Below are 12,394 nucleotides of genomic sequence, written 5' to 3'. Positions count from 1 at the left end.
GAGACAAAAGTGCGGTTCTGCTGGCAGGGGCGGAAGCCAGCTGGCCACCACTGGGCTCAGGTGTGAGCTTAATCTTGCCCGGCTGGGGAGAAGGGGGCGTGCAAAAGTGGTCAGGCTCAGCTGCCAGCAGCCCGTAATCCAGCCTGCGGGAGAAGGGCAGGAACCCCAGAAAGGGTGGAGACCAGCCCCTGAGCAAGGGCAGAGGAGCACAGCCTTGCCCTGCCCGTGCAACCCAGGCTTGCTGTCTGACTTGGTAGCCGGCTCCTCCCACGGGGGTGGAGCCAAAAGCCCAGAAGAGGCGGAGTTCCGCTACTGAGCTGAGCTTGGGCACGCTGGCCTGCCCGGCGGTAGAGCCAAGGCTACCAGCAGTTCCTCGAGTGGGCTCCTCCTGCAAGGGCAGGACGAAAGCCTGGAAACAGGCGGAGACCCGCAGCTGAGCAAAGGTGCTCGCCAGTGCCCTCAGGACCGAGCATAACGTCACACACGGGGGCGGGGCAAAGGCCAAAGCCACCAACACTTGTGCACCCGAGCACATGATTACAGCCACTCCCGTGAAGAGAAAATGCAGAGGCAGAGAAATACAACACAAATAAACCAAGAGAAATCCCCAAAAAAGGACCTGAGTAAGTCGGATGTGGCCAAATTACCAGATGCAGAGTTTGAAGTAATGATTGTTAGGATGCTCAGGGATATTGGAGCAACCATAGATGCCCATTGCGAATGCCTAAATAAAGAGATAGCAAATATAGGGAAGGACATTGAAATAGTGAAAAAGAATCGGTCAGAAATGACAAATACAATATCTGAAATGGAGAATACAATGGAAGGAATTAAAAGCAGGATGGATGAAGCAGAGAATCGAATTGGTGAGTTGGAGGACACAATGGATAAAGGCACGGAAGCAGAGCAGAAAAAAGAAAAGAGACTCAAGAAGTCTGAGGAAGCTCTAGCAGAGCTCTGTGACAACATGAAGAGAAATAGCATCCGCATCATAGGGGTTCCTGAAGAAGAAGAGAGGGAGCAAGGGATAGAGACTTTGCTTAAACATATTATAGCGGAAAACTTCCCCCAATTAAGGCAGAAAAACATTTCACATGTTCAGGAAGCACAGAGAACTCCACTGAGGAGAAACCCAAAGAAGCCAACACCAAGACACATCATAGTTAAAATACCAAAGCTAACTGATAAAGAGAAAATATTGAAAGCTGCTAGAGAAAAGAAGAATATCACTTACAAAGGAGCCCCCATAGGGATGACTTCTGTCTTCTCAACAGAAACACTTGAAGCCAGAAGGGAATGGTGAGAAATATTCAAAGTTATGCAGAACAAGGACCTACAACCAAGACTACTTTATCCAGCAAGGCTATCATTTGAAATTGAAGGAGAAATAAAAAGCTTTACAGACAAAAAAAAAAACTCAAGGAATTCACTGCAACCAAACCAAGGCTGCAAGAAATGCTAAGGGACCTGTTGTAAACAGATCAAAGGAAAAAAAGAATATAGCAAAAGAGGAATATAGTATTAAAGAAAAAAATGGCAATAAACAATTACATATCAGTAATAACCTTAAATGTTAATGGATTAAATGTTAATGGATTAAATCCGATCAAGAGACATGGGGTAGCTGCGTGGATAAGAAAACAGGACCCATACATATGCTGTCTACAAGAGACACACCTTAGATCAAGGGATGCACACAGACTGAAGATAAAAGGATGGAAAAAAATATTTCACACAAATGGAAATGAAAAAAAAAAAGCTGGGGTAGCAATACTTATATCAGACAAAATGGACTTTAAAACAAAGACCATACTTAGAGATAAAAAAGGTCACTACATAATGATAAAGGCAGCAATCCAAAAGGAAGATATAACCATTATAAATATCTACGCACCTAATATAGGAGCACCTAAATACATAAAGCAGACTTTGATGGACTTAAAGGGCGAGATCAACAGCAATACTATAATAGTAGGGGATTTCAATACCCCATTAACATCATTAGGTAGATCCTCAAGAAAAAGAATTGATAAAGAAACAGCAGACTTAAAGGACATATTAGATCAACTCGATTTAATGGATATCTTCAGAACCTTTCACCCTAAAACAGCAGAATATACATTCTTTTCAAGCGCTCATGGTACATTCTCTAGAATAGACCACATGTTAGGGCAAAAAAGCAGTCTCAACAAATTTAAGAAGATTGAAATCATATCAAGCACTTTCTCTGATCACAATGGCATTAAACTAGAAATCAAGCACAATAGACAAACTGAAAAACATTCAAACACTTGGAAACTAAATTGCACGTTATTAAATAACGAATGGGTTAACATTGAGATCAAAGAAGAAATTAAAAAATTCCTAGAAACAAACGATAATGAGCATACATCAACTCAGAGTTTATGGGACACAGCCAAAGCAGTCCTGAGAGGAAAGTTTATAGCATTGCAGGCATACCTCAAGAAGCTAGAAAAAGCTCAAATAAACAACTTAACCCTGCATCTAAAAGAACTAGAAAAAGAACAGCAAGTAAAGCCCAGAGCTAGTAGAGGGAAGGAAATAATAAAGATCAGAGCAGAAATAAATGACATAGAGGCTAAAGAAACAATACAGAGGATCAATGAAACCAGGAGCTGGTTCTTTGAAAAGGTAAACAAGATCGATGAATCTTTAACTAGATTCACCAAGAAAAAGAGAGAGAGGACTCAAATAAAATTAGAAACGAGAGTGAAGAAATAACAACTGACACAACAAAAATACAAAATATTGTAAGAAAATACTATGAAGAACTGTACGCCAAAAAACTAGACAACCTAGATGAAATGGACAAATTCCTTGAATCATATAATCTTCCAAAAATCACTCTGGAAGAATCAGAAAACCTAAACAGACCAATTACAACAAATGAGATTGAAACAGCTATCAAAAAACTCCCAAAAAAGAAAAGTCCTGGGCCTGATGGCTTCACAAGTGAATTCTACCAAATATTCAAAAAAGAACTAACTCCTATCCTTCTCAAGCTATTTCAAAAAATTCAAGAGGAAGGAAGACTTCCAAACTCCTTTTATGAGGCGAGCATAATTCTGATTCCAAAACCAGGCAAAGACAACACAAAAAAAGAAAATTATAGGCCAATATCCCTGATGAACTTAGATGCAAAAATCCTCAACAAAATATTAGCAAACCGGATCCAGCAATATATGAAAAAATCATACACCCTGATCAAGTGGGATTTATTCTTGGGAGGCAAGGCTGGTACAATATTCGCAAATCAATCAATGTGATTCATCACATAAACAAAAGAAAGGAGAAAAACCACATGATAATTTCAATAGATGCAGAAAAAGCGTTTCATAAAATCCAGCACCCATTCATGATCAAAACTCTCAGCAGAGTGGGAATACAGGGAACATACCTCAACATGATAAAGGCCATCTATGACAAACCCACAGCCAACATGGGCAAAAATTGAAAGCAATCCCCTTAAGATCAGGAACAAGGCAGGGGTGCCCTCTTTCACCACTCTTATTCAACATAGTTCTGGAAGTCCTAGCCACAGCAATCAGACAAGAAAAAGAAATAAAAGGCATCTGAATTGGAAAGGAAGAAGTGAAACTATCATTATTTGCAGATGATATATTTATATAGAAAACCCTAAAGTCTCAGTCAAAAAACTACGAGACCTGATAAATGAATTCGGCAAGGTGGCAGGATGTAGAATCAATACTCAGAAATCAGAGGCATTTTTATACACTAATAATGAACTGTCAGAAAGAGAAATCAAGGAATCAATCCCCTTTACCACTGCAACCAAAAAAATAAAGTACCTAGGAATAAATCTAACCAAGTAGATTAAAGACTTGTACTCGGAAAATTATAAAACATTGATGAAAGAAATCAGGGAAGATACGAATAAGTGGAGGCATGTACTGTGCTCATGGTTGGGAAGAATAAACATCATTAAAATGTCTATATTACCCAAAGCAATTTGTAAATTCAATGCAATACCGATTGAAATACCAGTGACTTACTTCAAAGATATAGAACACATATTCCAAAAATTTATGTGGAACCAAAGGAGAACACGAATAGCCTCAGCAATCTTGAAAAGGAAGAATAAAGCGGGAAGTATCACACTTCCAGATATCAAGTTATATTATAAGGCCATTGTACTCAAAACAGCATGGTACTGGCATAGAAACGGGCACGTAGATCAATGGAACAGAACAGAGAACCCAGAAATAAACCCACAGCTCTATGGACAACTGATATTTGACAAAGGAGGTAAGAAAATACAATGGAGTAAAGACAGCCTCTTCAACAAATGGTGTTGGGAAAATTGGACAGCTACCTGCAAAAAAATGGAACTAGACCACCAACTTACACCACTCACAAAAATAAACTCAAAATGGATAAAAGACTTAAATGTAAGCCGTGAAACCATAAGCATCTTAGAAGAAAACATAGGCAGTAAGCTCTCTGACATCTCTCGCAGCGATATATTTGCTGATTTGTCTGCACGGGCAGGTGAGGGGGGAGATGGGATAAACGGGTGGGACTTTATCGAGCTGAAGGGCTTCTGCACAGCTGAAGACAATGGGAACAGAATAGAGGGACAAGCTACGCAATGGGAGAATATGTTTGACGTTGTGTCTGATGGGGGGTTAATAACCAAAATTTGCAGGGAACTTGTGGAACTTAATACCGGGAGGACGGGCAATCCAATCCAGGAATGGGCAAGAGGGGTGGGTGGACACTTCTCCAAGGAGGACACGCAGATGGCCAATAGGCATATGAAAGGATGTTCAGCATCACTAATGATTAGAGAAATGCAAATTGAGACCACAATGAGATATCACCTCACACCAGTCAGAATGGCGATCAATAAAACAACACAGAATGAGTGCTGGGGAGGATGTGGAGAAGAGGGAGCCCTCTTGCACAGCTGGTGGGAATGCAGACTGGTGCAGCCACTGTGGAGGACAGTGTGGAGATTCCTCAAGAAATTGGGGATCGAACTGCCTTTTGACCCAGCTATACCACTGTTGGGAATGTACCCCAAGAATACCATGGCACTGTTTGAAAGGAAGAAATGCACCCCCATGTTTGTGGCAGCATTGTTCACAGTGGCAAAGATCTGGAAACAGCCCAAGTGTCCATCAGAGGACGAGTGGATTAAAAAGCTTTGGTATATATATACTATGGAATACTATTCAGCCATAAGAAATGATGACATATCGATTCCCAGCCAGGGCACACAGGAGAAGCGCCCATTTGCTTCTCTACCCCTCCACCGCACTTTCCTCTCTGTCTCTCTCTTCCCCTCCCGCAGTCAAGGCTCCATTGGAGCAAAGATGGCCCAGGTGCTGGGGATGGCTCTGTGGCCTCTGCCTCAGGCGCTAGAGTGGCTCTGGTCGCAACATGGCAACGCCCAGGATGGGCAGAGCATCGCCCCCTGGTGGGCAGAGCATCGCCCCTGGTGGGCGTGCCGGGTGGATCCCGGTCGGGCGCATGCGGGAGTCTGTCTGACTGTCTCTCCCTGTTTCCAAGCTTCAGAGAAATGAAAAAAAAAAAAAAAAAAAGTAAAGAAATGATGACATAGGATCTTTTACAACATGAATGGGCCTTGATAACATTATACTGAGCGAAAGAAGTAAATCAGAAAAAACTAAGAACTATATGTTTCCATACATTGGTGGGACATAAAGATGAGACTCAGAGCCATGGACAACAGTGTTCGGGTTACAGGGTGGGGGGAGGAGAGGAAGGGGGTTGGGGGAGGGGAGGGGCACAAAGATCATGGCTTTTCAGCATTTGCCATATTCCCCCCTTAATCTATAGACAGACAGCAAATATTTACTTATGGTGTTTCCACTATAAAGACTGCTGTCTTAGGGACAAATGCTGATGAACTATTTCAGCAGTTCCTCCTTCTTTAAAGATTTATATGTCAACATAGAGCTCCATGTTTCATAGGACATACTCAAGCTCACTCCATGCTCCCTGGAGCTTTAGCACAAGGGAATGCCCCCCCTTTTTTTTCTTTTTCTCTCTCTCTCTTTTTTTTTTGTATTTTTTCTTTTATTTATTTATTTTTTGTATTTTTCTGAAAATGGAAATGAGGAGGCAGACAGACTCCCGCATGTGCCTGACCGGGATCCGCCTGGCATGCCTACGGGGGGGGGGGGTGCTCTGCCCATCTGGGGTGTTGCTCTGTTGCAACCAGAGCCATTCTAGCGCCTGAGGCAGAGGCCATGAGGCCATCCTTAGTGCCCCGGGGTGGCTTTGCTCTGGTGGAGCCTTGGCTGCGGGAGGGGAAGATAGAGACAGAGAGGAAGGAGAGGGGGAGGGGTGGAGAGGTAGATGGGCGCTTCTTCTGTGTGCTCTGACTGGGAATCGAACCCGGGAATCCTGCACACCAGGCCAATGCTCTACCACTGAGCCAACCAGCCAGGGCCTAGGAATGCCCTTGTTGATCAAGCTACCCAAAAGAAAATTATATGGAGCAACCATGACAGACCGAGCAAGTCAGTCTCATACTATTCATCACCAGAACGCTCCAGCCCGGTGTAAACAGTTTCAACTTTCTCGGGAAGCAGCACGGCAGATTGGGAAATCCTGTCCAAGGGGTCCTATTCTGCCCCTTCATTTGGAGTAAACCCTCAAGGACCCCTACAGGACAACTTTGGCAGATGGATGTTACTCATATACCTTCACTTGGCAAACAGTCGTATGTCCACATTACAGTGGATACATATTCCGGATCTATAGTAACCTCTGTCAGAACAGGAGAGGCTGCTAAGCATGTTATAGCTCATTGTCTGTATACATTGTTCTATTATTGGATTTCCTAAACTGGCTAAACTGAAAATGCTCCTGCATATGGAGCAAAAGCATTTACTGTATTTTGTCATGCTTACAATCTTTAAAGTTAAGGTATTATTAAAGTGTACTGAGCAAACATTTTAAGGTCAATTTAAAAAAAAAAATTAAAAGGGGGTAGGCATATCCTGGAACTCCTACGGGTCTACCATATCATGCTTCTTACTTAAAAAAAAAAAAAAAAATTTACATTTCTTTGGAATGCTGATGAACAGGAAAGACACCAAATCTTTTTTGCCTGCAAACTACTACCTTCTTTATTAGATCCAGCTAATAACAGTTTTGTCTTTTTCCAAATAGCTCCAGATATTTGGAAAAGATTTATATAGGCGGATGAGGATCCTCAAACCCCTCAGCGAGATCTTCTGAGCATGGCTTTTAAGATACCTAGAGGCAGAAAAAGCCCAATAGAGATCAGGGGAACTACCAGCTTTTAGGATACACCCTTAAAGGCTCCAACGCCCCAAAGGGGTCTCATAGGATGCCATCTGGGTCCTGCTTCAATAGTGGAAAGGAAGGTCATTGAGCTAAAGCCTGCCAGGCTTACATGCCTCTGTTGTGAGGAAACAGGGACACTGGAAGATAGGCTTCCCCCTCGCTCCTCTAAGGGAGGGTTCAGTCTCTTCCAGCCCTGCTCCAGCCACCTATGACCTAACCTTGCCCAGAATGCTGGGGTCAGCCACTGAAGGCCGAAGGTGCCCAGGGCCATCGGCCCCATCTACGACACTGTGGACGAGCCTAGGGTATTTCTTCCAAGAAGCAGGTAAACTGATCTCATCTGCACAAGGGCCACTTAACTATGTTTTGCCTGAATAGTCAGGTTTTTTATTCTTCCCTCAAAGATCTCTGTTGTGGGTGTTGATAGTCCTATTTTCTGCTGCTTTGCTTAATATATAGTGTTTCCTTTATCCCTCCTACCTCAATGCCCCACTCATATTTCAGGCTGGGACCTACTCTTAATTTAGAGCTCTTTCCCCCTTTTGCCAACTTCTATTATGAATCTACCTTTGCCACCCAGCTTAGTCTATCCCAAGGTTCTCTTTACCATGCCACAGTCGCAGAGCTCCAGGGAAAAGCAACCTGGTCTCATCTCTCCAGGCAGAGGAGAACAGAAGCTCCATATCCATGCATGCTGCAAATGGCTTTTCCAGTCTACCTGAATCATTACCAGCTAGAAGCAGCAGTCATTGGGACTTGGACATGAGCTGCAAAGTATAGAATGGTGACAACAATTCCAGTGCTATGAGGACTTTTCCTGGATGTGGACTTTTGCTGGACTCCTGCTCCCTGTGACAGCTCCTAACAGACTGAACTGTGGTTGGGTTGCATTTTTCAGGAATTTGGCATGGTGATGGGGCCAACTTGGACTGGTAAACATGTTAAGGACACTACTCTTTTATGGATTCTTGCTGTATTGGCCAAGAGTTTGCTTAAAGGCTTTTAATCACTGTAAAAAAAAATAGAAGACTGGATAAAGAATATGGGACACATATACACCATGGTATACTATTCAGCTAGAAGAAATGATGACAGCGGATCACTTACAGCAGAATGGTGGAATCTTGATAACATTATGCGGAGTGAAATAAGTGAATCAGAAAAAAACAAGAACTGCAGGATTCCATACATTGGTGGGACATAAAAGCGAGACTAAGAGACATGGACAGGCATGGGGTGGTTATGGGGGGTGGGGGGAGAGGAGGAAGGAGAGGGGGAGGGGGGGAGGGGTACAAAAAACCCCCCAAAAAAGAATAAATAAATGAGTTGTGTAATAAGCAAAAAAAATGAAATTAGTTCCAGTTCCAGTTTTATTAACTTAAAATCAGGAGGCACGAGGACGTACATGAACATTAGTATTACTCAAAAGTTAATAAAAATGAGGTAAAGCAGTGAACAAATAGAAAAACTTTTAATTTTTGGCTGAATAATTAACAAATAAACCCAATACCTATTAACCTAAATTTCATCCAGGAGAAGGCAAACAATTTATATGAGAACTTAAATAATACCAGTAAGTGCTACTGGCACTTGTGGCAACCACTGATGGGGCCTCACGTTTAAGGCCTGAAAAAATGAGTACAAGGAGCCCTGACTTGATGAATGGATAATAGATCCCATAACTGCTATGGCATTGGTACAAACTTGCAGAGTTAACTCAATGATAAAAATGGGGCTCATCTGTTAACAAACTTTCTACCTGGTTAAGATTTATGTAAATTGGAAAAAGATGCCTACAAGACTACATAGTAAGTGAGGAGGAGAAATAAGTCTAAATTTAAAGCACAAATTTTTAACTGGTGTGCCACAAGACTTTTTAAAACATCAATACCTGAACCCTGGCCGGTTGGCTCAGCGGTAGAGCGTCGGCCTAGCGTGCGGAGGACCCGGGTTCGATTCCCGGCCAGGGCACACAGGAGAAGCGCCCATTTGCTTCTCCACCCCTTCGCCGCGCTTTCCTCTCTGTCTCTCTCTTCCCCTCCCACAGCCAAGGCTCCATTGGAGCAAAGATGGCCCGGGCGCTGGGGATGGCTCCTTGGCCTCTGCCCCAGGTGCTAGAGTGGCTCTGGTCGCAACATGGCGACGCCCAGGATGGGCAGAGCGTCGCCCCATGGTGGGCGTGCCGGGTGGATCCCGGTCGGGCGCATGCGGGAGTCTGTCTGACTGTCTCTCCCTGTTTCCAGCTTCAGAAAAATGAAAAGAAAAAAATAATAAATAAATAAATAAATAAAACATCAATACCTGAGTATTGAGTCAGTGGCAGGGATCTCTTTTCCCTTAGATTGCTAAATAAAAAAGTGACAATAGCCAACAGAACAATAGCCATCCAGTGTGAATGAATCAAAATTATACCTATTTTTTTTTGTCAGATCAGCAAAAATATATTTTTCGGTGGGCTGCAGAATTTTAGTAATTAGTTTATTATGTGTGCCATGAGATAAAAAAGGAAAGTTGAAAATCGCTGGTTTGAAGCTTTATATGACTAACTCATCCTTGTTTTGGTAAAGAAGTATTTGAGGACTACAGGCCTGATCTTAAGTCATTGGAACTTAAAACTTACAAACTTTTGAAATCTAATTTAATTACAAACACAGAAATTTCTTTAACCTTTGTTTGGTAGTACTTTCCTATCAGTCCAAAAGCCTGGGAAAATGTGTATGTTTATGAATTTACCTGGCATCTCTTCCCCTTTACATTAAATGTCAGTAGCTTTTTAAATTTTTGAAGAACTCCCACTTTATATGTGATATTAAAGCCTTGTGCATGATAGTTGTAAACACAGCATATGGTCAAAATTATGTGAACACAATATGACAGGTAAGGACTCTTTAAAAACCTATACTAACCAGGCCCTGGCTGGTTGGCTCAGTGGTAGAGCGTCAGCCTGGCGTGTGGAAGTCCCGGGTTCGATTCCCGGCCAGGGCACGCAGGAGAAGTGCCCATCTGCTTCTCCACCCTTCCCCCTCTCCTTCCTCTCTGTCTCTCTCTTCCCCTCCCGCAGCCAAGGCTCCACTGGAGCAAAGTTGGCCCGGGCACTGGGGATGGCTCCTTGGCTCTGCCCAGGCGCTAGAGTGGCTCTGGTCGCGACACAGCGACGCCCCGGAGGGGCAGAGCATCGCCCCCGGGTGGGCGTGCCCAGTGGATCCCGTCGGGCGCATGCGGGAGTCTGTCTGACTGCCTCCCGGTTTCCAGCTTCAGAAAAGGGCAAAAAAAAAAAAAAGGGGGAACTAGGTGGATCTGACTTAAAAATTCATATGCCAGGGGATGTAAGAAAGTGGGAGGGAAATGTGTCATTGTGTCAAACATTGTTAGGCTCCCTGATAATAATTAAAAACAAAAGGCAATATTTATGGTCTCTATGTGCGTGGCAATATTCTTTGCATGCCTTGATTAATAAATACTCTGGCTGTAGCTTTGGGGTTTTGGAAACACAATGAACTTGGGCAAGTTTTCTACCCCCCCCCCCCCCTCCCGTCGAGAATCAGGTAAAGCTGTTAGCCATCGTGCTTGGCATGCAGGAAGTGCTTCTCAAATACTTGCTACCCTCACAACCAGGTGGATGGCCCCCTGCTTACCCGTGACCTGGGCTGATAGCTCCAGCCCCCGGAGTGGCCTGTTTCCCGGGCGACGGTGCCGGGCTTTCCCCAAGCCACCGCTCTCTGGATTTTTGGCGGGGATGGAAGGGAGTTTGTGACGCCGTGAAGTTGGGGCCCAATGAGACACAGCTTTCCGCTCAGGGACTCTAGCTCGCTCTCCGCCTAGGACTATGGTTCAAACTCGGGGCGAGAAGCGCGAAAAGGAAATCCGCGCCCCCCCCCCCCCCCCCCCCCGCCCATGCCGCGGACGGAAGGACCGGGATGAGAGACCACGCCCGGGGGAGGCGCGGGCCGGGCACTGACCTTCACTCTCCCGCCGGAGTCAGGCCCAAATTCGGCCATTCTCTTAAACATATTGTCCTACGGAAGAAGCCGCCGCAGCCGCCAGGAAAAGAGACCGATGCCGGCCCCTTCTGCTCGGGCTCAGGCGGAGGGTTTCTGGCCGAGAGAGGGCAAATCGCCAGCGCTCGCGGGGACCTGGATCCGCTGACTACTCGCTGGAGCTGGTTCCAGACGCCCATTCAGCCTGCGCGGCGCGGAGCGGCACGGAAGGGCGATCGACGAAGTGCGCAGGCGCGACGAGCATACTGCGCAGGCGCCGGGCGGCCCGGGCTGTGGAGTGTGCTTTTGTCGCCGTGGTAGTGTGGAACGCGGGAGTCTCCAGTTTGCTTGTCACCAACCTGACGCCTTAGTTTGTAGTGACCAAGAAATGGCTTTTGGAAGAACTACCTTGTTATCGCCAGAGCCTTCTAATTCTGAAATCAAGTTCCTGAAATATCGTCCACGTACAGCTTTCCGTTATCTCTTCTTATTCCCTTCTTCCTTTTCTATTCAGTTTGCATCCAAAGAGCACAACTGGACACACCTACCCCCGCCCCCGTTGCCCTTGTGTGGTACTATTGTGCAGATTAGTGCAGTGCTAAATTAGTGGTCTTCAAATTAGTAGAAGGGTTAGGTGCTGGCCAGGAGTTCTCCTTTTTTCTATTTGAAATTAGAAGTTAGTCTAAAACAGTTCCCTAGTTTCCTCAAACCTCCAATTCTGACACCAACACTCTCGTTATCACATGACCTTGCATCTTATTTCAGAGAAAGGGACCTTCATGCCATCAGACTTTATTTTCCCATTATCCACCCTCTCTTTTGTTAAAGAGGGAATCTTATTTTTTTAATTTATTTTTCAAATACAGTTATATGTAATATTATATTAGTTTCAGGGGTACAACATAATTGACACATAAACTTTAAGAAGTGACCACCCCCCAAAAAAAATAAATAAATAAAAGAAGTGACCACCCTGATAATCTAGTCCCCATCTGATATCATACATAGTAAAAATATTATTGACCATGTTCCTTATACTGTAGTTTACATCCCTATGACTTATTTTTTATTTTTTATTTTTTTTTACAGAGACA

The 12,394-nt window shown here is 44.2% G+C and overlaps 1 protein-coding gene across 1 annotated transcript in view; it reads right to left on the bottom strand.

Annotated features, from left to right (window-relative positions):
* The window catches only part of YEATS4 (YEATS domain containing 4), a 33,634-nt gene extending 22,105 nt beyond the window's left edge, over positions 1–11,529 (bottom strand). The window contains exon 1 of the mRNA XM_066257639.1: positions 11,283–11,529. Within this exon, the coding sequence (XP_066113736.1) occupies positions 11,283–11,333 (51 nt within the window). The 5' untranslated portion in view covers positions 11,334–11,529. The remainder of the gene's footprint in view (positions 1–11,282) is intronic.
* Between the last annotated feature and the right edge of the window lie 865 nt (positions 11,530–12,394).

This window comes from Saccopteryx bilineata, chromosome 2 (assembly GCF_036850765.1).
Source record: "Saccopteryx bilineata isolate mSacBil1 chromosome 2, mSacBil1_pri_phased_curated, whole genome shotgun sequence".
NCBI lineage: Eukaryota > Metazoa > Chordata > Mammalia > Chiroptera > Emballonuridae > Saccopteryx > Saccopteryx bilineata.
This window is presented reverse-complemented; position numbering and strand designations above follow the sequence as displayed.